The following is a 24,815-nucleotide window of genomic DNA, read 5'->3' on the forward strand; positions in this document are numbered from 1 at the left end:
TTCTGGGAAGTGGAAAGTGAATTATGCACTCTTAATGTTTTACCTTTTTGATTAAAAAGAAAACACTAAAATTTCAGACATATAAGTCGATATGATACTGAGCAATTCGATGGTAGTGCTTTTCTTCAGATTCAATCTTTTGTATTATTACAAGTTATTAATTTGTGATTCATGGAGAAAGTATTCTTTTCACTGTATTTACATTTCTACATCGATTTTTACTAATAAAGTATAAAATAGGCATTCCTTCCTCTCAAACTGTTAGAGGACTCTCAAACTTCAGAATTTTATTCCATTAGGTACTATAAAACAAATCAGGATAATGAAATATGGAAGCAGATGTCCATAGAAACAGATGTCCTAATGGCAACCAACTTATTTCTTTCCATAAGTTATTTGTGTGCTAGTTATTTGTGTCTTATCTTTTGTAATGGCTTTGTAATCTGGAAACCATATGCCATCCCATTTTCAAAATGGCAAAAAGTCTAAGCATTTTGTGATGTTTATTTCTAACACAGTGTACAGTGTTAGAATTTTAGAAATTCTTATAGAATAAAAGACTGTTGATTTAAAGGGACCAGGTTTATTTTTATACATATACTAAGTCTCCGTTAATTGTATGTGACCCATCAGAATACTATGCAAAGTAACGCTGAAGTAATGTATAGAAGTAGTCTACTGTCTTGTCTGAAATGTACCTTATCAATTTCCAGTATTACAGATAGTAGTAAAATAATAAAAACTGATATGTTTGGCTATTTTATCAACCTACAATTTGTAGTTTTATTAAAACCTAATATATTTTACTCTCAATTTATTTTTACCACAAGCACATAAGTTAGATATATAAAAATTACTGCTTTTTTATTTTAGATATATTTTCAAAAAATATTTTTTATTTATTGATAATTGAATGAGCCTTAGGTATAAGTTCTAGCATTCAAGAAGACTTCATTCCACCTTGCTGACATACCTCCTCATGTTTGTTGTTACCATCCTTAAGCGTCCTTCTTTATGGTTAAATCAGTATCCATTATAGTATTATTAAAAATGGTCCACCAGTACATTATCCAAATTAAATGATAAAATATTTGGATTTGACTGTTTATGTGCATATATTTTTTAATTTAATAAAATGTCTTTTTTTTCTTTGTAGGCACTTTGTTTAATGGCATTACCGTTTATTCCTGCATCAAACCTTTTTTTCCCAGTTGGATTTGTTGTTGCTGAGAGAGTATTATATGTTCCTAGCATGGGGTTCTGTATTTTGGTAGCCCATGGATGGCAGAAAATATCAAACAAAAGGTGAATTAAAATGTTAGTGCATTTAATGCTTATTAACTATAGAATACATTTAAGTATTTAAAATGTTTATTTAGTTTTTATGTCATATTTTATACCTTCTTGTTTTTCACATTGACAGTCTCCTCATTGTCTGTAATTCAGGTTAGGAAAGCTACATAACCCCTACCTCATCCTGTGGTCTTCCTCATATTTATATAATTTTATTTTAAAGCCTGAGACATAACAAACTTTCAGTCAGACCCAAATGCAAAATAGAATATTATTGAGACTAAAGTTTCAGGTGATCATTGCTACTTCCATATGCAGTGAACTCAGATAACAGTCTTCTTCCTTAAGTGAGTAATATCAGGTTAATATATGTAAAATGCATATAGAAGGCAATCTGTAATTTCTTGCTTCATCGTAACCACCATGTCCTAATTGCCTTAAACCAATAGTTAAGGAACAGAATAGTCACTATCTCCTTTTTCTTACTTTCTCAGTCACCCTTCAACCCACAGAATTCTGACTTCTCTCTACGTCACTTTACTAACATGTAACAAATTGCCTCCCATAGCTAAATCCAGTCAATGCTTTTATTTGAATTTTATTTCCCTGGCATGTATAAAAAGCCTCTGTCCTGATTCTCTTCCACATTTGTTCATTTCTGCTCAGTTTTCAGATTCTCCCTGCTGCACCTGCTCTTTAAATATTTTTTATTTCTCAGAGTTTTACTAATAGCCATTTTCCTCACATTGCATGTTCTCCCTGGATGATCTCATCCGTGATTACAATTTTCAATGCCATCTACCAGACCTTTTCTCTTAGCTTCTATCCATATATCCAGTTATACTCACTACCAATTTTGGAGTGCCTATCATGTACCAACTCCAGGATACACTCTTTAGATTTTTCTCATTTAATCTTGACACTCCTTAATTCCATTTTGCACATTTGAAAATTGAAGCTCATACAAGTTACCTGAATTACACAAGACCACGCAGCTAGTCAACAGCAGAGTCTTGATTCAGATTTACACCTGACTACTTCCAATGTCCATGTTCCTTCTAATCCACGCACTATTATCCTGGTTAAGTGGATCTATCAAAATGAAAGAAATTGAACTCTGTTACTGAGACAAAAAGTACAGACTCAGAGAACATTAATACTATTAATACTAAATAAGATCATAGGGATTATTGAATTATAACCATCATTTTAATTTTTTTTGAATTTTATTTTATTTTTTTATACAGCATGTTCTTATTAGTTATCCACTTTATAGATATTAGTGTATATATGTCATCCCCAATCTCCCAATTCATCACACCACATCCCCCATCCCCACTCCCCACTGTTTACCCCCTGTTGGTTTCCATACGTTTGTTCTCTATATCTGTGTCTCAGTTTCTGCCCTGCAAACCAGTTCATCTGTGCCATTTTTCTAGGTTCCACATATATGCGTTAATATACGATATTTGTTTTTCTCTTTCTGACTTACCTCACTCTGTATGACAGTCTCTAGATTCATGCACGTCTCTACATATGACCCAATTTCGTTCCTTTTTATGCCTGAGTAATATTCCATTGTGTATATGTGCCACATCTTCTTTATCCATTCATCTGTTGATGGGCATTTAGGTTGCTTCCATGACCTAGCTATTGTAAATAGTGCTGCAGTGAACATTGGGGTGCATGCGTCTTTTTTTTCTTTTGTTTTAATGCAAATTTAATATACAGTAGTTAATCATTTTTCTCAGTTTTTTTTAACATCTTTATTGGAGTATAATTGCTTCATATTGCTGTGTTAGTTTCTGCTTTATAACAAAGTGAATCAATTATACATATACATAAGTTCCCATATCTCTTCCCTCTTGTGTCTCCCTCCCTCCCACCCTCCCTATCCCACCCCTCTAGGTGGTCACAAAGCACCAAGCTGATCTCTCTGTGCTATGCAGCTGCTTGCCACTACCTATCTATTTTACATTTGGTAGTGTATATGTCCATGCCAGTCTCTCACTTTGTCACAGCTTACCCTTCCCCCTGCCCGTATCCTCAAGTCCATTCTCTGGTAGGCCTGTGTCTTTCTTCCTGTCTTGCCACTAGGTTCTTCATGACCATTTTTTTTCTTAGATTCCATATATATGTGTTAGCACATGGTATTTGTTTTTCTCTTTCTGACTTACTTCACTCTGTATAACAGACTCTAGGTCCATCCACCTCACTACAAATAACTCAATTTCGTTTCTTTGTATGGCTGAGGAATATTCCATTGTATATATGGGCCACATCTTCTTTATCCATTCATCTGTTGATGGACACTTAGGTTGCTTCCATGTCCTGGCCAGTGTAAATAGAGCTGCAATGAACATTTTGGTACATGTCTCTTGTTGAATTATGGTATCCTCAGGGTATATGCCCAGTAGTGGGATTGCTGGGTCATATGTTCTATTTTTAGTTTTTTAAGGAATCTCCATACTGTTCTCCATAGTGGCTGTATCAATTTACATTCCCACCAACAGTGCAAGAGGGTTCCCTTTTCTCCACACCCTCTCCAGCATTTCTTGTTTTTAGCTTTTCTGATGATGCTCATTCTAACTGGTGTGCGGTGATACCTCATTGTAGTTATGATTTGCATTTCTCTAATAATTTGTGGTGTTGAACAGCTTTTCATGTGCTTCTTGGCCATCTGTATGTCTTTTTTGGAGAAATGCCTATTTAGGTGTTCTGCCCATTTTTGGATTGGGTTGTTTGGTTTTTTAATATTGAGCTGCATGACCTGTTTATATATTCTGGAGATTAATCCTCCTTTGTCCGTTGATTCATTTGCAAATATTTTCTCCCATTTTGAGGGTTGTATTTGCGTCTTGTTTATGGTTTCCTTTGCTGTGCAAAAGCTTTGAAGTTTCATTAGGTCCCATTTGTTTATTGTTGTTTTTATTGCCATTACTCTAGGAGGTGGATCAAAAAAGATCTTGCTGTGATTTATGACAAAGAGTGTTCTTCCTATGTTTTCCTCTAAGAGTTTTATAGTGTCCGGTCTTACATTTAGGTCTCGAATCCATTTTTTTTTTTTTTGCGGGCCTCTCACTGTTGTGGCCTCTCCTGTCGTGGAGCACAGGCTCCGGACACACAGGCTCAGCGGCCATGGCTCACAGGCCCAGCCACTCTGCGGCATGTGGGATCCTTCTGGACCGGGCCATGAACCTGTGTCCCCTGCATCGGCAGGCGGACTCTCAACCACTGCGCCACCAGGGAAGCCCTCTAATCTATTTTGAGTTTATTTTTGTGTATGGTGTTAGGGAGTGTTCTAATTTCACTCTTTCACATGTAGCTGTCCAGTTTTCCCAGCACTACTTATTGAAGAGGCTGTCTTTTCTCCATTGTATATTCTTGCATCCTTTTTCATAGATTAGTTGACCCTAGGTGCATGGATTTATCTCTGGGCTTTCTGTCCTGTTCCATTGATATATATTTCTGTTTTTGTGCCATAACCATATTGTCTTGATTACTGTAGCTTTGTAGTATACGCTGAAGTCAGGGAGCCTGATTCCTCCAGCTCTGTTTTTTTCCCTCAGGACTGCTGTGGCTATTCAGGGTCTTTTGTGTCTCCATATAAATTTTAAGATTTTTTGTTCTAGTTCTGTAAAAAATGCCATTGGTAATTTGATAGGGATTGCATTGAATCTGTAGATTGCTTTGGATAGTATAGTCATTTTTACAATATTGATTCTTCCAATCCAAGAACATGGTATATCTCTCCATCTGTTGGTATCATCTTTAATTTCTTTCATCAGTGTCTTATAGTCTTCTGTATACGAGTCTTTTGTCTCCCTAGGTAGGTTTATTCCTAGGTGTTGTATTCTTTTTGTTGCAATGGTAAATGGGATTGTTTCCTTAATTTCTCTTTCAGATTTTTCATCATTAGTGTATCAGAATACAAGAGATTTCTGTGCATTAATTTTGTGTCCTGCAACTTTACCAAATTCATTGATTAGCTCTAGTAGTTTTCTGGTGGCATCTTTAGGATTCTCTATGTATAGTATCATGTCATCTGCAAACAGTGACAGTTTTACTTCTTCTTTTCCAATTTGTATTCCTTTTATTTCTTTTTCTTCTCTGATTGCTGTGGCTAGGACTTCCAAAACTATGTTGAATATAGTGGTGAGAGGGGACATCCTTGTCTTGTTCCTGGTCTTGCAGGAAATGCTTTCAGGTTTTCACCATTGAGAATGATGTTTGCTGGGGGTTTGTCGTATATGGCCTTTATGATGTTGAGGTAGGTTCCCTCTGTGCCCACTTTCTGGAGAGTTTTTATCATAAATGGGGTGTTGAATTTTGTCAGAAGCTTTTTCTGCATCTATTGAGATGATCATATGGTTTTCTTCAATTTGTTAATATGGTGTATCACATTGATTGATTGGCGTATATTGAAGAATCCTTGCATCCCTGGGATATATCCCACTTGATCATGGTGTGTGATCCTTTTAATGTGTTGTTGGATTTTGTTTGCTAGTATTTTGTTGAAGGTTTTTGCATTTATATTCATCAGTGATATTGGCCCGTAATTTTCTTTTTTTGTAGTATCTTTGGTTTTGGTATCAGGGTGATGGTGGCCTCATAGAATGAGTTTGGGAGTGTTCCTTCCTCTGCAATTTTTTGGAAGAGTTTGAGAAGGTTGGGTGTTAGCTCTTCTCTAAATGTTTGATAGAATTCACCTATGAATCCATCTGGTCCTGGACTTCTGTTTGTTGGAAGATTTTTAATCACAATTTCAATTTTATTACTTGTGATTGGTCTGTTCATATTTTCTGTTTCTTCCTGGTTCAGTCTTGGAAGGTTATACCTTTCTATGAATTTGTCCATTTCTTCCAGGTTGTCCATTTTATTGGCATAGAGTTGCTTGTAGTCGTCTCGTAGGATGCTTTGTATTTCTGTGGTGTCTGTTGTAACTTCTCCTTTTTTATGTCTAATTTTATTGATTTGAGTCCTCTCCCTCTTTTTCTTTTTTTTTTTTTTTTTTTTGCGGTACGCGGGCCTCTCACTGTTGTGGCCTCTCCCGTTGCGGAGCACAGGCTCCGGACGCCCAGGCTCAGCGGCCATGGCTCACGGGCCCAGCCGCTCCGCAGCATGTGGGATCTTCTCGGACTGGGGCACGAACCCGTGTCCCCTGCATCGGCAGGCAGACTCTCAACCACTGCGCCACCAGGGAAGCCCTCCCTCTTTTTCTTGATGAGTCTGGCTAATGGTTTATCAATTTTGTTTATCTTCTCAAAGAACCAGATTTAGCTTTATTGATCTTTGCTGTTGTTTTCTTTGTTTCTATTTCATTTATTTCTGCTCTGGTCTTTATGATTTCTTTCCTTCTGCTAAGTTTGGATTTTGTTTGTTCTTCTTTCTCTAGTTCCTTTAAGTGTAAGGTTAGATTGTTTACTTGAGATTTTTCTTGTTTCTTGAGGTAGGCTTGCATTGCTATAAACTTCCCTCTTAGAACTGCTTTTGCTGCATCCCGTAGTTTTTGGGCCGTCCTGTTTTCATTGTCATTTGACTCTAGTTATTTTTTGATTTCCTCTTTGATTTCTTCAGTGATCTCTTGGTTATTTAGTAACGTATTGTTTGGCCTCCATGTGCTTGTGTTTTTACGTTTTTTTCCCTCTAATTCATTTCTAATCTCATAACGCTGTCGTGAGAAAACATGCTTGATATGATTTCAATTTTCTTAAATTTACTGAGGCTTGATTTGTGACCCAAGATATGATCTATCCTGGAGAATGTTCCATGCACACTTGAGAAGAAAGTGTAATCTGCTGCTTTTGGATGGAATGTCCTATAAATATCAATTAAATCTGTCTGATCTGTTGTGTCATTTAAAGCTTGTGTTTCCTTATTAATTTTGTTTGGATGATCTGTCCATTGGTGAAGTGAGGTGTTAAGGTCCCCCTCTATTACTGTGTTACTGTCGATTTCCTCTTTTATAGCTGTTAGCAGTTGCCTTATGTATTGAGGTGCTCCTATGTTGGGTGCATGTATATTTCTAATTGTTATATCTTCTTCTTGGATTCATCCCTTGATCATTATGTGGTGTCCTTCCTTGTCTCTTGTAACATTCTTCATTTTAAAGTATTTTGTCTGATATGAGTATTGCTACTCCAGCTTTCTTTGGATTTCCATTAGCATGGAACATCTTTTTCCATCCCCTCACTTTCAGTCTGTATGTGTCCCTGGGTCTGAAGTGGGTCTCTTGTAGACGGCATATATATGGGTCTTGTTTTTGTATCCATTCAGCAGGCCTGTGTCTTTTGGTTGGAGCATTTAATCCATTCACGTTTAAGATAATTATCGATATGTGTTTTCCTATTACCATTTTCTTAATTTTGGGGGGTTTGTTTTTGTTGGTCCTTTTCTTCTCTTGTGTTTCCCACTTAGAGAAGTTCCTTTAGCATTTGTTGTAGAGCTGGTTTGGTGGTGCTGAGTTCTCTTAGCCATTGCTTGTCTGTAAAGCTTTTGATTTCTCCATGGAATCTGAATGAGATCCTTGCCGGGTAGAGTAATCTTGGTTGTAGGTTCTTCCCTTTCATCACTTTAAGTATATTATGCCACTCCCTTCTGGCTTGTAGAGTTTCTGCTCAGAAATCAGCTCTTAAACTTATGGGAGTTCCCTTATATGTTATTTGTTGTTTTTCCCTTCCTGCTTTCAGTAATTTTTCTTTGTCTTTAATTTTTGCCAATTTGATTAATATGTCTCTCGTCTTGTGTCTCCTTGGGTTTATCCTGTATGGGACTCTGCGCTTCCTGGACTTGGGTGGCTATTTTCTTTCCCACGTTAGGGAATTTTTCGACTGTAATCTCTTCAAATATTTTCTCGGGTCCCTTCTCTCTCTCTTCTCCTTCTGGCACCCCTATAATGCGAATGTTGTTGTGTTTAATGTTGTCCCAGAGGTCTCTTAGGCTGTCTTCATTTATTTTCATTCCTTTTTCTTTATTCTGCTCCACAGCAGTGAATTCCACCATTCTGTCTTCCAGGTCACTTATCCGTACTTCTGCCTCAGTTATTCTGCTATTGATTCCTTCTAGTTTAGTTTTCATTTCAGTTATTGTATTGTTCATCTCTGTTTGCTTGTTCTTTAATTCTTCTAGGTCTTTGTTATACATTTCTTGCATCTTCTCGATCTTTGCCTCCATTCTTTTTCTGAGGTCCTGGATCATCTTCACTATCATTATTCTGAACTCTTTTTCTGGAAGGTTGCCTATCTCCACTTCATTTAGTTGTTTTTTTTGGGTTTTATCTTGTTCCTTCATCTGGTACATAGCCCTCTGCCTTTTCATTTTGTCTATCTTTCTGTGAATGTGGTTTTTGTTCCACAGGCTGTAAGATTGTAGTTTTTCTTGCTTCTGGTGGATAAGGCTGTCTCAGAGGCTTTGCAAGTTTCCTGATGGGAGAGACTGGTGATGGGTAGAGTTCAGTAAAACTTTAATCTGCTTCTCTACTGATGGGTGGTGCTGGGTTTCCTCCCTGTTGGTTGTTTGGCCTGAGGCCACCCAACACTGGAGCCTACTCAGCTCTTTGGTGGGGTAATGGCGGTAATGGAGGTCTCCCGCCAAGGGGTACTTCCCAGAACTTCTGCTGCCAGTGTCCTTGTCCTCACGGTGAGCCACAGCCTCACCCTGCCTCTGCAGGAGACCCTCCAGCACTAGCAGATAGGTCTGGTTCAGTCTCCTATGGGGTCACTCCTCCTTCCCGTGTCCCAGTGCGCACACTACTTTGTGTGTGCCCTCCAAGAGTAGAGTCTCTGTTTCCCCCAGTCCTGTTGGAGTCCTGCAGTCAAATCCCACTAGCCTTCAAAGTCTGATGCTCTAGGAATTCCTCTCCTGTTGCTGGATCCCCAGGTTGGGAAGCCTGACGTGGGGCTTAGAACCTTCTCTCCAGTGGGTGGACTTCTGTGGTATAAGTATTCTCCAGTTTGTGAGTCACCTACCCAGCAGTTATGGGATTTGATTTTATTGTGATCACGCCCCCCCCTACTGTCTCATTGGCTTCTCATTTGTCTTTGGATATGGGGTATCTTTTTTGGTGACTTCCAGTGTCTTCCTGTTGGTGATTGTTCAGCAGTTAGTTGTGATTCCAGTGCTCTCACAAGAGGGGGTGAGAGCACATCCTTCTACTCTGCCATCTTGAACTGATCTCTGCATAACCATCATTTTTAAATGAGAAATTCAGTCCCAAGTGATTAACCTAAAGCTATATAAGTAATTTACATCTATTTTATAGAGTTAATTTTACTATGACTTTTAATAAATAATTCTAGCTTTAAGATGTAAAATTCTTCAGGAATACCGTGATAATCTGTGGTGTTTATTGTAAAACAATAATGTTTTTAAATATAGACGGGGATAAGATTGACCCTTTATAAACACTACTAAGAATATGCAAGTTATAGGTAAATGGTACAAAAGAACTCTAAATATAAAAATTCACAATTAAAAATTGGTTTTATCAATTTTTTGTCATTAAATCGAAACAAAATTTTTGAAATAAAGGCAAATATTGAAATATTTAATGTAATTGAAGAGTGAAGTATAAGTGTATAAGTGTTCATAATATTTAATTTTTTCGGTGTTGTTCCCTCTCAAGTTGGATGATTATTAGAACAATCCCTAATCTTTAGAATAAATTCAAACATTATATTTAGAGATATTTAGCATATTTCTTACCTCTGTTTTGGTGATGTAGACAATGTTTTTTTGTTCTGCTTTTTTTTTTCTTAAATAGTGTATTAAAAAAGTTATCCTGGGTTTGTCTGTCTATGGTGATACTCACTCATGCCTTAAAAACACTCCATAGAAATTGGGATTGGGAGTCTGAATATACGCTGTTTATGTCAGCCTTGAAGGTAAAGTATTATTCAGAATATGTCATCAATTATTTCTTATAGCCATCCCTGATACAGTGTTTTAACTTTACTTTTAACTAGGCAGTTAACTGTCAATGTTAAGTACTTCACCACAAAATTAATAAAAAGAATTTTTTCTTTGTATAATATATACCATAACTAGTGTCCTGACTAGTGCTTAGGTGTATGTCTAGAGCATATGTGAATAATTGCACAAATGCTATACCATTGTTAGACACTCAAATGATAAAATGTTTAAATATGAATGCTTTTGTTTCATTGGTTCTTAAGGTGTACCTTTTTATTTATTTATACCTTTTAACATCTCTGAAATCAGAATAAATCTTACAGTAAAAGGCATTTTACAATTAATTAGTGACCTTTTTTCTTTCTTAATGGTACCTAAAATAATGGTGAGCCTTATAATTGATGGCATCTTAGATTGAATGAAATAAAATACATGGCAAAAAATGGTGCCCTTCCATATGGAGAATAACCAATGGTTATAATACTGTAGGAAAGATAGGAACTGACAGAAAGGAGTGATACTGCATTTTTATAGAATGGACAGCATAAATGAGAATAAGTCACAAAATTTGTTTTCTGCAAAAGTTATAAGCAGTGATTTTTTTTCAGATGCTCCCTCTCTTCAAATCTCTAAATTCTTAACTTCCTTTTGGCTGTTTCTGTGCTCGCCAGGGTTCCCATTACCATAATAGACTACATAAATAGCTTTATTTCGAGCCTCAAAATAAGTCATCAGTGCAGCGTTTAAACATATTCACTTGTTCAAATTCTGTCTTTCCCAAAAGAACATAAATAATAGAGCAGGAGTTTTCAAACAGTTCTATGTTTTGATGAAATAAAAGTTTTAGTAAAATTTTAATATGTAAAGTAAATAAACTGTGGTTTTAGTATTTTAATGTTGAAAGGGAGGAGAGGGTAAACTTCATGAAGCAGTGTTCTTTTCACTTCTTCCTTATCTCCATGGAACACTCCATTCCTAATAATATACCAAACAGATATCCATGTTAATTGGAGTTGTATGTATACATACACAGACACATATATATACACATTTTTTTTCTGGAAGAAATCGGAATGATTATTTTCCAGTTTTATTGAGATATAATTGACATATAACTTTGCCTTTAAGGTGTACAATATAATGATTATATGCATGTGTGTGTGTGTGTGTGTGTGTGTATAAAATGACTACCAGAATAAGTTAACATCCATCACCTCATATAGTTACAGTATTGTTAACTATAGTCACCATGCTGTACATTACATCCTCAGACCTTACTTATCTTAAAGCTAGAAGTTTGTACCTTTTTACCCACTTCATCTGTTCATGGACATTTCTATGGAGTACTCCATTCCTAATAGTATACCAAACAAAATCTGTGTTAATTAGACTCATTTTTTTTTAGTTTAACTAATTTCTATCTGTACTTCCATATTTAAGGTAAATAAAAATAATGCCAAATTATGGAATAATGTGGGTCATGCTCTGGAAAATGAAAAGAACTTTGAGAGAGCTTTGAAATACTTCTTACAGGCTACCCATGTTCAGCCAGGTAAGCATTATTAAGTAATAAAGCTATTGTGGTAGTTTATTTTCTTTTTAAAAACATGATTATATTTGTGGAAAATAGGTAGAGTTTATTTTCAAGCTTTATTCCAACTGACTGGAATGGTACAGTGTTTGGTGCTGGCTTATTCCTGAATTGGACTATATGTTAGGGCTATTTATATCAGACATTTAAGGAGTCTTTTTTAAACAGAGTTGTTGGGTGGCATTGATGAGCAATTTTAGTGAAGGGATAGATGCAAAAGCTTGATAGTGAGTTTAAGAGAGTGGGAGAAGAATAATTGGAGACAGTTGATATTAAAAACTCTTTTAAAGGGTGTTGATAAGAAATGTTGGTGCTGAGTATGGGGTCAAGAGAGGATAGTAGGATGATGTTTTTTTTTTGTTTTTTGGGAATTTTGGGGGTTTTGTTTTAAGGTGAGAGAAACAAAGCATGTGTGTGACTAATCCATTGAAGCTGGGAAAAATAATAATTCAAGGTGGGGAACCGAAGTACTGGGTCAATGTCCTTGAACAGATGAGAATAGATAAATAGGATCTAGTGCTCAGGGTGAGGATTTCATTCAGTCAACTGAACCAATAGGTAACCTGTGGTAACAGGGAAAGCAGAGTGTAGAGACATGATATAGGCAGGTGAATAATAGATGAATAGCTTCTGGAAGTTGTCCTTTGTTTGCTTCTGTTTTCTCAGTGAAACAGAAAGTAAAATCAATAGTAGAGTGTGGGGAATGGAGAGGAAGTGCTGGAAATCTAAGACCAGGAGAGGGTCTGAAGTAATCATCTAGGACATAGCTTCACAAACTTTAATGTACCTGTAAATCACCTGGAGATCATATGGTTCATGTTCTGATATATAGAGATTTAGAGTAGGGCTTGAATTTCTGCATTTCTAGTAAGTTCCTAGGTGATACTTAGTCCATGAATCATGTGTTGAGAAACAAAGATCTATGAAAATGTATAGAGTAGGAAAATATGGTATGACTGTCAAGCAGCTCTAACACCCTACTTGAGCTTAGCAATACTTAATTACAATTAAACCAGTTGATGTGGTTAAAAGTTTTCTCCCACTACTTTATAAGTGCAGTGGTACAGGCATGGAGAATTTGGTTAAACAGGATTAGAATTTTGTCAGATGTGTATTACTAAACAAAGGGATAAGGGAATATTGAGACACAGCCTAAGCTGGTTATGAAGGGATGTGAGAGAGGATGAAAGATGAGGAAAAGGTGATCAGATCAGTTGTTTATAGATCTGAAAAATTGTTGGTGTCTGAGTAAGGTCTAGCTAGAGCATTTTTAGTTTTCAGTGTTCCAGGATATGTACCAAACATGGCCACCACCTACCAAGTACAATTATTACTTTCCATTCAGTATGATGACCAAAAAGTACTTCCCCACACACACATTTCTAAATATACTCGGAGGGGTGGGGAGTGGTGGGCAGTGCCCCCTGTATTTCGACTAGATATGACTGTGGCCATTGAACTGACTAGTTAAAGGAGAATGGAGGTGAAAATTATTGGAAGAAAGGATATCAAGGCAAGTATTGGAAGATACATCTATATAGATTTTGAAATTACTAAGAATTTTGACAACTGTGTGATGTTGGAAAGAACAACAAGGAACCAGGAGCTATATATGAGATCGGTGACTGCAATAAGGAAGGGTAGTGGATAAATAGAGTTTAATGATCTGAAATTCAGAGTTGAGTGATTTTAAGGAATTACAGTGGTCTGGAAGTGGTAAGGATCAAGGAGGACACCTAACTCCAGGCCCAGTGTTGCAAGAGATAAGAAAAAGACCACAGTCACCACTTGGAAAAGCTGCCAGTGTCCCCAAGGCAAAGCCAAATTCCTGTTAGAGAATGTTGTAGAAATATGTAACTGATGGTCTAGCTATCTTTCCAATTTTATCTCTCCTGGCTCTTCATGTAGTTTAGTTTTTCTTGAAATCTAGGGTACATGTCATGAGCTTCCTCACCTCTTTGCATTTTTTCGTGTTCTTTCTTGAGCCTAGAATTCCTCCCTTCTCCTTTCCTTCCCATCCACCTTCTACCACACCCTACCAATCTTTTGCAACCCATCTCACATGGCCTCTTTTCTAAACAAAACAAAAAAACCCTCCTATCTTTCCAGTTAGAAGCAAATATTTTTCCCCTTTAAGACTCCTTACAACTTTTGTATCTTTTCTGTGATATTTGTTATTTAAATATTCGTTTAAAATATCTATGTATTTAAACTGAGGAGTTTCCTAGGGGCAGCATGAACATCTGATTCATCTTCATAGGCCCTGCGTCATCTAGCATAGTCTTAACACAGTCAGTGGTCACTAACTGTGGCAGTTTCAATTCATTGCTTTCTGAAGCCTTTTAGGTTCATTCTGGGAGTTTTTAAAAAGAGAAGCAACGTCATCTTTATGTCAGACACACAGGGACCTGGAGACTTAGAAGATGATATTTAGGCCCCTTCAGCCCTATCTTTCCCATTTCTAAGTTGGGACAGTAATTTCTATCTCATTGTATTGTCAGGACAAAATGAAATCGTGTTGGTGGGTGGGTGTGATTGTGGATGTTTGGTTTAAAATCATTTTTCCTCTCGTTGTCAGTTGTCACTTTTGGCTGTTTTTAAGATACTTACTTGGGGCTTCCCTGGTGGCGCAGTAGTTGAGAGTCCGCCTGCTGATGTAGCGGGCACAGGTTCGTGCCCCAGTCCGGGAAGATCCCACATGCCGCGGAGCGGCTGGGCCCGTGAGCCATGGCCGCTGAGCCTGCGTATCCGGAGCCTGTGCTCCGCAATGGGAGAGGCCACGACAGTGAGAGGCCAGCGTACCGCAAAAGAAAAAAAAGATACTTACTTGAACCTATCTCCTTTAGTTAGTATGACTTACCTACCATACTCTCAAAATTGCAGTCTCTAATAAACAGTGGGCTAGGAAACAGGCAAATCATTTTATTACAATTTATTATGAAAAAGTACATAATCTTGGAAAAATTGAATTTGTCATTCAGAGACTTCTTGGCTCATTCTGTGTTTTTCAGCTGTGTTCTTCATAGATAGATTTGACAGCTAAAACGACATGTAGGGAAGGAAATCAAGAGTCTTTTTTGTCCCTGTTAGATATACAGATGGAGATAGAACTATAAGTCTGGAGATAAGGGGAATGGTCAGGACTAGAGATAAAAATTTGAAGTAACAAGCATATAGATGGTATTTAAAATCCTAGAACAGTATAGGATCACAGAGAGCAGAGATTCTTAACATTTAAAGTAGCTTAAAAAAAAAAAAGACATTCAGTCTGAAGGCTTTTTTTGCTTAGCCAGAATAAGAATATAAACTATACAGTGGTCGCTGACCAGGCAACATGAATGACATGTTAGACAAACAGTTGATTACAGTCTTTTGTTTGTTTTGGGTTACAAGTTTTTTTTGTTTTATTTTTATTTATTATTTTTTTTTACATCTTTATTGGAGTATAATTGCTTTACAATGGTGTGTTAGTTTCTGCTTTATAACAAAGTGAATCAGTTATACATATACATATGTTCCCATATCTCTTCCCTCTTGCGTCTCCCTCCCTCCCACCCTCCCTATCCCACCCCTCCAGGTGGTCACAAAGCACATAGCTGATCTCCCTGTGCTATGCGGCTGCTTCCCACTAGCTATCTACCTTATGTTTGGTAGTGTATATATGTCCATGCCTCTCTCTAGCTTTGTCACAGCTTACCCTTCCCCCTCCCCATATCCTCAAGTCCATTCTCTCGTAGGTCTGTGTCTTTATTCCTGTCTTACCCCTAGGTTCTTCATGACATTTTTTTTTTCTTAAATTCCATATATATGTGTTAGCATACGGTATTTGTCTTTCTCTTTCTGACTTGCTTCACTCTGTATGACAGACTCTAGGTCTATCCACCTCATTACAAATAGCTCAATTTCATTTTTTTATGGCTGAGTAATATTCCATTGTATATACGTGCCACATCTTCTTCATCCATTCATCCGACGATGGGCACTTAGGTTGTTTCCATCTCCGGGCTATTGTAAATAGAGCTGCAGTGAACATTGTGGTACATGACTCTTTTTGAATTATGGTTTTCTCAGGGTATATGCCCAGTAGTGGGATTGCTGGGTCATATGGTAGTTCTATTTGTAGTTTTTGAAGGAACCTCCATACTGTTCTCCACAGTGGCTGTATCAATTTACATTCCCACCAACAGTGCAAGAGGGTTCCCTTTTCTCCACACCCTCTCCAGCATTTATTGTTTCTAGATTTTTTGATGATGGCCATTCTGACTGGTGTGAGATGATATCTCATTGTAGTTTTGATTTGCATTTCTCTAATGATTAAAGAAGTTGAGCATTCTTTCATGTGTTTGTTGGCAGTCTGTATATCTTCTTTGGAGAAATGTCTATTTAGGTCTTCTGCCCATTTTTGGATTGGGTTGTTTGTTTTTTTGTTATTCAGCTGCATGAGCTGCTTATAAATTTTGGAGATTAATCCTTTGTCAGTTGCTTCATTTGCAAATATTTTCTCCCATTCTGAGGGTTGTCTTTTCGTCTTGTTTATGGTTTCCTTTGCTGTGCAAAAGCTTTGAAGTTTCATTAGGTCCCATTTGTTTTTGTTTTTATTTCCATTTCTCTAGGAGGTGGGTCAAAAAGAACCTTGCTGTGATTTATGTCATAGAGTGTTCTGCCTATGTTTTCCTCTAAGAGTTTGATAGTGTCTGGCCTTACATTTAGGTCTTTAATCCATTTTGAGCTTATTTTTGTGTATGGTGTTAGGGAGTGTTCTAATTTCATACTTTTACATGTAGCTGTCCAGTTTTCCCAGCACCACTTATTGAAGAGGCTGTCCTTTCTCCACTGTACATTCCTGCCTCCTTTATCAAGGTTACAAGTTTTTTAAAAATATCAATTCACAAGATAAAATTTTTGCAAATTGAATTACAGTTTCTGTAAACACCTTTATAAGACGAGGGTAGGTTTTTCTCGAGAAACACCAGATTTCTCCAAGGTTAATTTTTGCCTTAAAATCAATGATTTCATTTTTATCTAACTTCAAATCTTTGAAACGAAAATAATCATGGATTTCTAGTTCAACTTTGATGCCATCAAGGTAGAAATTATTTTTAGAGTTTTCAGGAGTTTCTAGACATTTATAAATATATCTTTTTAAATAAATTGACAAATTTGTGAGTAGGAAATAACTGGAAAGCAACACATATGCCTGGGCCATCAGTGTGACAATACTTAACTTCACTGTTGGTGGCTGAAGAATTATTAGGCACAGAGTTGCCTGATATTTGCCAGTCCTCGTTTACATTGAATTAAAGACAGACTGCTAGATTCAGGCTGCTGTTGGTTTGGATAGCGCACTCATAATAGCAAGATTGTTTTTTGAAATTCTGTAGCTTTTTAGTCATTCAAATGTAATTGATTTTTATATCTTGCCTGCTTTCTTACCTTTTTTTTTTTTTCGAATATAGATTTACCTTACCAGTAATGCTGTTTCCTCCTAGAATCTTAAACTTTGTAACTTATTTTAAAAATTGCTTTAAAATTGTTTCATTTTATTAGCTGTGTTATGTAGGTTTTTTTGACGCTAAATGCTGATTGCTATCTTTGTTCTTTGAGAAAGTAAGGGTGCCTTACTCTAGTGTCTGTAGTCTTCACTGATGAGAGTATCTCCTTGCCATAGTTCTAAGAACCTGATTAGTAGATAGTAATTTGCCTTGTCTTTCATCCTAATGGATAACCTCTTTTCTAAGGTTGGTTGGGGCTCTTTTCAGTAACATTTTAAATACTTACCTGACATAATTTCACTTTTATTTACTTAAACTTTCAGTTTGTTCTTTTCTTAGATTAAATTTTTACTGTATAAATAATTTTTTCAGGTTCTATATACCCTTAGTTTTTTCTGGGTAACTTTCTGATCTCTATAGTAAATGGTATAGATTTATCTGATGTTTAAAAAAAAAGAGCTTAGATAAACAAGGTCCTATTGTATATAGCACAGGGAACTATATTCGATATCCTGTGATAAACCATAATGGAAAAGAATAGGAAAAAGAATGTATATATGTATAACTGAGTCACTTTGCTGTACAGCAGTAATTAACACAATGCTGTAATTCAACTATACTTCAATAAAAAAGTTTTTTTTAAACAGCTGTATAAGAGCAAAAACTCTGTATACTCTTGGTAATGTAATGTATTTCAACCTTGGATCTACATCAGAATTGCCTCTGAAACTTTTTAAAAACATTTTTGCAATCCTATTCCTGAAGATTCTGTTTTGATCGAGCTGGGTAGGGTAAGGTATCTGAATTTTTCAAAGCTACACAAGTATTCTGAATTGCAGCCAGTATTGAGAAGCCTTTTTTCCTCTTCTTTTCTTTTTTTTTTTTGGCTTGACCACCTCCTGAGACCCCATGAGATTCAGCAATGTCTAAAAACAAGAAATCAACCTCTTTCCCCCAATCCTGTCCCCTAGTTCTCTAACTAAACCCATATGGCATCTAACAGTTTTTGTACAGTGCACACAATTGCCAACCTGAAACATAATTTAGCAAGATCTTAGGACTGTTACTCTCCTCCTAGAGGAATGCCTAAAATATATATGCTTGGCCCCTGTGTGTCCTGGGAGTTGCAGGCAGAGAACTATTCCACAACTGCAAAATCATCATTGGTGTCACAGGCAAGTAGTAATCATAATTTGAAACCTTGTCATGTCTGTTAGAGATTCATGTTGAGTAAAATTTGTCTAATTTAAGATCTCCCTTCTTTCTATCTTTATTCCAAAGCTTTGAAATATTTACTGGGAAGTATATCTTAAAACTAGTGTGCAATGAACCCTCATATCTTTTTTATTTAAATTTTATATTTTTCTATCCCTGAATAAATTTGCTGAGGATTTGATATTAAGACAACCTTTTTAAAAGTTTTAATTAAATTATATGGGAATGTATCATCATTTAAGAGATCTGGGCTGCTGCATCTTAAGTAATATTATAGAATCCAGATAACTTGCACTCCAACCACATTCACAAAAATTTTTAAAAACAAAGTCACAAAGTTTTTTTCACAGGCTCTTTGCCCCTATGCCACCATGGATTCATTTTTGTTATTTATAATACTTGAAATAATTCTAGTAATCATGGTGATCCTTTTCACTTGTAAATCCTTTTTGCTTTTGAGTGAATTCCAAAGCTATGAGATTAAGGAAATAAGAGTAAGCCTTAGTATAGGATAGTAAAATATAGTGGGAAAAAAAAGATGTAAATTTAATCATTACCTTTATTTCTCCCCTCTCATATCTTAACCCTTCCAGGAGCCATTCAAATAGTTTTTTCATGTCATATGTGTATTTTCTGTTCTTATGGTACTTTATTTAATAATTTTCTAGTGTGGCCTTGCTCATAAGTTATAATAAGTTGTGTTAGAAGAGCTTTAAGTAGGAAGCAGGACCTATTGCCTCCTTTTGCATTCTTTTGCTTTAGTGTGTTTGTTTCTAGAAACATGTCTTCTTAGTAGTTTACATTGAATGCTATTTAGTGTATTTGCCAACAAATGATTTTTTTTTAATTTTAGATGATATTGGTGCCCACATGAATGTAGGAAGAACTTATAAAAATTTAAATAGAACCAAAGCAGCTGAAGAATCTTATATGACAGCTAAGTCGCTGATGCCTCAAGTAAGTAGTCATAAATTATTTCTATTGTGTCATGTCTGCTAGATGTCCATATTGAATAGAATTATCCAAATGGAAAATCTTTATCTATTCTTCAATTTGTTGATATTAAAAGTAAGTTGTCCAGTGAACCATCTATTACTGTAAGTGTTATAAAAGATTACATTCACTTTCATAGCTCACTTAATTAAAATTTATAGTCTGTGAAAACCAAATTATGATATTATGAATTTTAGATATTTTTGATTACAAGTTATTTATGAGTTAAGTGACTTTAAATGAAAAGAATTTTATATATGTGCAGTAAGCACTAAATTCAACATTACTCCTATCAAGAAATAAATGAAGAAAACAAAGTGATAAAATGAGTGGATACATCTCTGTTGCTGTCCTGTGCCCATCATTTGCTATAATGTCACAAGTACAAGATTTCTTGGATATCCACAATACAAAGTCAAAGTTAGAAAATCTGATACTGCCCTTGGCCAGCTAGCTGTGTGTAATCTGCAAAGATAGTTTACCCTGGGCTACAGTTTTCTCAATTGTAGTTTATATTAATACTGTATTAATAACAGTAGTAATATTGAAACGATTTGACAGTTTGCTAAATGTTTTAAAAATAGAGTTGGACCACATGATACATTAAGAATTATTTCAGTCCTAAGATCCTAAAGTTAAATTCTGTTCAATAAAGATTTTTATCAGATATAATTTATTATGTTCATTGAGAATTTGGGTTCATATATATTATATATAATAACCTTTACTTAACCTGAATAATCAGTTAATTAGAGAATTTTATTTCCTAACTCCACCAAACAAGTGAGGGTTTACTATAGCTCTGAAGTAAAATTAACTACCCTATTATCACAACCAGTAAATATTTTGCTGACAACATGAAAGCTGACATAGTGTAACAAATACAGTAGACTGAGAGAAAAGATCCAAGTTCTATTCCTGGTCTGACTCAAACATACTAAGGGACCTTAGCCTCTAGAAGTTCTGATTTCTATGACTTCATAAAATAATACATATATAAAAATCTAACAGTAATCTGTTGAGCTGGCATGAATGAAAAAATACAACCTTCATTGCTACTAAACATTAATTATTTTACTTACATTTTGTGGATACTGCAGATTATTTCACATTTTTTATGTATTATTTTAGTATTGCAGTGTATCTTTTTATGTTCTATGTAAATTTTAAATAAAACACTAGGACTACTTACTTCAGATTTTATTTGGTACTGAAATGTCAAATTATAAAACCCCCTTTTTTTTAACAGATTATTCCTGGTAAAAAATATGCAGCCAGAATTGCACCTAACCACTTAAATGTTTACATTAATCTGGCCAACCTGATACGAGCAAATGAGTCCCGACTGGAAGAAGCGGATCAGCTGTATCGACAAGCAATAAGCATGAGACCCGACTTCAAGCAGGCTTACATTAGCAGGTGTTGTAGTTCGCTTTAGGCTTTCACTATAGAAGATTAAAGGTGCACCTGCATATACTTTTAAGCTATTTTGACTAATTTGGCTTTTTTTTCTTCTTCTAGTAAATCTTAGTTAGCAACCAAGAGCATAGAAATACAGCCTGTTTTAGACTAACAAATTTAATTGATTTCATTTTAAATTGACAAGGAAGTCCATAGCTTATAATAGCAAACTTAGGTTTATTTATACAAAAGGAAGGGTAGGAAAAGCTCCTCTTTAATTTCATTTGCTTCTCATCACAAATTCACTTTTATTTAAAACAGCTGAAATTTACCTTTTATAATTCGTAATTATTACAAAATAATTAAGTTATTTTTACAAGAAGTTATTCTTAATTATTATAGAATAATTAAGAAATCATTATATATAAAATTAATTAAGAAATAATTATATAATATCAAACTCTCAAGAGCTTTCTTAAATTAATACTGAGAATTGACTGGTTATTGTTACTACAAAGAAACTTTTTAGTTGCCAGTAAAACAATTTTTGTAATACATGTTAGAAGTTGATATATTTTCTCATGTAAGTCTTATCATTTGTATTGTACCTGAGGAAAATTTTATGTTAAACTTTGTTTTGCAGCGTGCTCCAGAAACCTAATTATAATTTGTCACATTGTTTATATGGGGAAAATGCATTCAGAATTTAAGTTTTTGAAATAAAATCCGTTCATAGCTGGAAGCTGTCTTTGTTCAGCCTTATCTAGTACTTGCTGAAATTCACTAAGTTTACTGGGGTTGTTTCTATAAATAAAACCTGTCATATGTTAATTTATAAAGAATTAATAATCTCTGCATTTAAAAAAAATCACATTTTGGGGCTTCCCTGGTGGCGCAGTGGTTGAGAGTCCGCCTGCCAATGCAGGGGACACGGGTTCGTGCCCTGGTCCGGGAAGGATCCCACATGCCGCGGAGCTGCTGCGCCCGTGAGCCATGGCCGCTGAGTCTGTGCGTCCGGAGCCTGTGCTCCGCGACGGGAGAGGCCACAACAGTGAGAGGCCTGTGTAACGCAAAAAAAAAAAAAAAAAATCACATTTTGGACACTTATTCTAGAAATTGGGAACATTAGTAGTTTATTTGATTTCATGCCTATGCTAATACTTGAAGAAAGAGTAGTATTAAAATAAAAGTAACTCATTTCAGTACTTAAACTCATTTGCACATATGTAAAAATGACTTTTTTAAGCTCTGTAACAGAAAATGTAACCATATTAGAATGATTTCTAAAATGATTTTCAAACTGTGATCATTAGTTTCAGATGTGTTCCTCAAAAGTATCTACAGGTGGCACTATTGCCCTTCCATCCTACCAGATCGGCTTTTTAAATTCCTTTTCTTTTTAATGAATGGTCATTTTATAAGAATACATCGAAGAAAACTAAATAATTTTAAGGGGTAAACAATTTCTAATGTTCTTCTTTTTGTATAGTGAGACACTGCTAACAGATTTGAATACTGGAATTTCCCCATCACTACTGTATTTATATTCCTTCTTCAAATGCTGTTACTTCATCTGACAAATTAATCTCCCACTCTAGTTGCTATCATTTTTCTGATGTAGACTAGTCTGCTGTTTTTCAAGATATATTCAAAGAATATATTTTCTCTGTTCCCCTTTCTTTGATACCTCCCGACATCTTACTCTCTAGCGTCAGGCATGCTTTTTCCTTCTTTAAAAATATTTGAAAACGTATCAAGCCAAATTTGCTAAACTAATGTGTTCAGGTTTAAGGACAGTTTGTTATTTTTAAAAGAAAATTTTAAAAACCTAAGTTAAAAGGAAAGCTGTGAATATGTGGAAAAGCTTAAAACTTGTGAAAAATAGTATCTATAGACTGACACGGTAATGTAAGTAAAGCTTGTGTTTGATTTTTCCACAGAGGAGAATTGCTTTTAAAAATGAATAAACCTGTCAAAGCAAAAGAAGCATATCTTAAAGCACTAGAGCTGGACAAAAACAATGCAGATCTTTGGTACAACTTGGCGATTGTTCATATTGAACTTAAAGAACCAAATGAAGCCCTAAAAAACTTTAATCATGCTTTAGAACTAAATCCAAAGCATAAGCTAGCATTATTCAATTCTGCTATATTAATGCAAGAATCAGGTATGTTTTTTCAAAATATTTCTATATTTAAACATATTCTAATTTGAAATATAATAAAACCTAATCTTACCCCCAGCAAACATTTTATGAATGGATGGTTTATATCAAAACTGCATAAATAATTTATAAGAAAAATATTTAAAATACTTGAAGTAAACTTTTCAAGTAATAGCCTTAACATATATGACAATACTAATTGTTAGTTCTTCTGGTATATGTTAAAACTGATTTTTCAGACAGTCTGTTAAGCAATACCATACTTATCTATTTTGTCATTTTATTCTTGGAAATATATCTTATGTATAAATATCATACTATTCAAATAATCTGAATTTGTAAAAATTTTTAGGTAATTATATCTAGGGAGCCAAGAGCATTATATGTTTTAGACAAAATAGTATTCTATTTTCTCTTGATTTATAAGTCCAAATACTTTTGATATCATTTTGTATCGTTTTACTGTTTTCTGAGACGTTATTATAATTTCCTATATTTTCTATAAATTTAGCAAAACTAAATTATTCATCACAATAAATCAGGATCTTTGATATATTTTAGTACGGCTTCAGAAGGCAATATATATAATTTATAATCTTAATTTTTATGTTTGGAAAAATCTCTATATTAATTGTTAGTTACTTTCATAAAACTTTTGCAAAAAATGTAAGAATCATATTTTATAGCTAAAGAGGGCCTTTGAGTTTGTTTTTGCCAGTCATCTGTTTTGTAGATTAGAGAGTCAGGACCAAACAGATGTAATAACTACCCTAACTTTATATGGCTAGGTTAGTAACTAGTCCAAGACAAGAACTTAAGCCTACTGATTTATTTCACATTTTCTTTATTTATCATATTGTCACATAAAAGAATAGAGGAAGATCTTTATGTCTGTTATTCAAAAAAGCTAAGTTTAGGAAACTAATGTTTTTGTAAAGTTAGCTAACCTTAGTAATCATGAAAGGTGCCCATTGTCTGACAAAGATTGCACCCTGGGGTGTGTAGTTTTAGAAATTGAATTTTTTTGTATTTATTTGCAATAGAAATTATCTCAATAAAATATTTGTTTCCTAAAACCTGATTTATGTGTAGTGAGACATTGGACATAGGCTTTATATATAATGGTGTATTTTTACCTTTGAAAAGTACTAAAAAATTTTAAATAACATACAGAAAATATCTGATTTAATAAGACTAGAACATTTTGTTTATCCAGTCATAGTTACTATTTACTGAGCATTTTTTACATATCTCATGTAATTATTAGAAAATTCAGTAGGTTAACCCAGACAAGTTAATAATTTGTTTAGTGCATAAGGTCATAACATTAACAGAATCAAGATTGAACATATGTTTTTGTTGGCAAATCCCATGCCTCTTCCTGTTAATTCTCTATTCTTCGTCTACTCCCAGTTAGAATCTAAACTATTAGGAGATATTTCATCCCTTTTAGTTTGTTTTTTTGTTTGTTTGTTTTCGTGTTTTTATTAAATTTATTTTTTATACAGCAGGTTCTTATTAGTTATCTATTTTATACACGTCAATCCCAATCTCCCAATTCATCCCACAACCACCAACCCCCAACTTGCCCCCTTTGGTGTCCATACATTTTTCTCTACATCTCTGTCTCTATTTCTGCCTTGCAAACCGGTTCATCTGTACCATTTTTCTAGATTCCACATATATGTGTTAATATACGATATTTGTTTTTCTCTTTCTGACTTACTTCACTCTGTATCAGTCTCTAGGTCCATCC

The 24,815-nt window shown here is 35.0% G+C and overlaps 1 protein-coding gene across 2 annotated transcripts in view; it reads left to right on the plus strand.

Moving 5' to 3' along the window:
- The window catches only part of TMTC3 (transmembrane and tetratricopeptide repeat containing 3), a 65,564-nt gene that overhangs the window by 35,126 nt on the left and 5,623 nt on the right, over positions 1–24,815 (plus strand). For both annotated transcript variants that reach the window (XM_029206474.1, XM_029206475.1), the window contains 6 exons: positions 1,157–1,305; positions 10,055–10,175; positions 11,644–11,755; positions 19,355–19,458; positions 20,744–20,913; positions 22,836–23,062. In XM_029206474.1, coding sequence (XP_029062307.1) covers positions 1,157–1,305; positions 10,055–10,175; positions 11,644–11,755; positions 19,355–19,458; positions 20,744–20,913; positions 22,836–23,062 — 883 coding nt within the window. The remainder of the gene's footprint in view (positions 1–1,156; positions 1,306–10,054; positions 10,176–11,643; positions 11,756–19,354; positions 19,459–20,743; positions 20,914–22,835; positions 23,063–24,815) is intronic.

The sequence above is a fragment of the Monodon monoceros genome, unplaced genomic scaffold (assembly GCF_005190385.1).
Source record: "Monodon monoceros isolate NGI ecotype Baffin Bay Population unplaced genomic scaffold, NGI_Narwhal_1 Super_Scaffold_6, whole genome shotgun sequence".
NCBI classification, from domain to species: Eukaryota; Metazoa; Chordata; class Mammalia; order Artiodactyla; family Monodontidae; genus Monodon; species Monodon monoceros.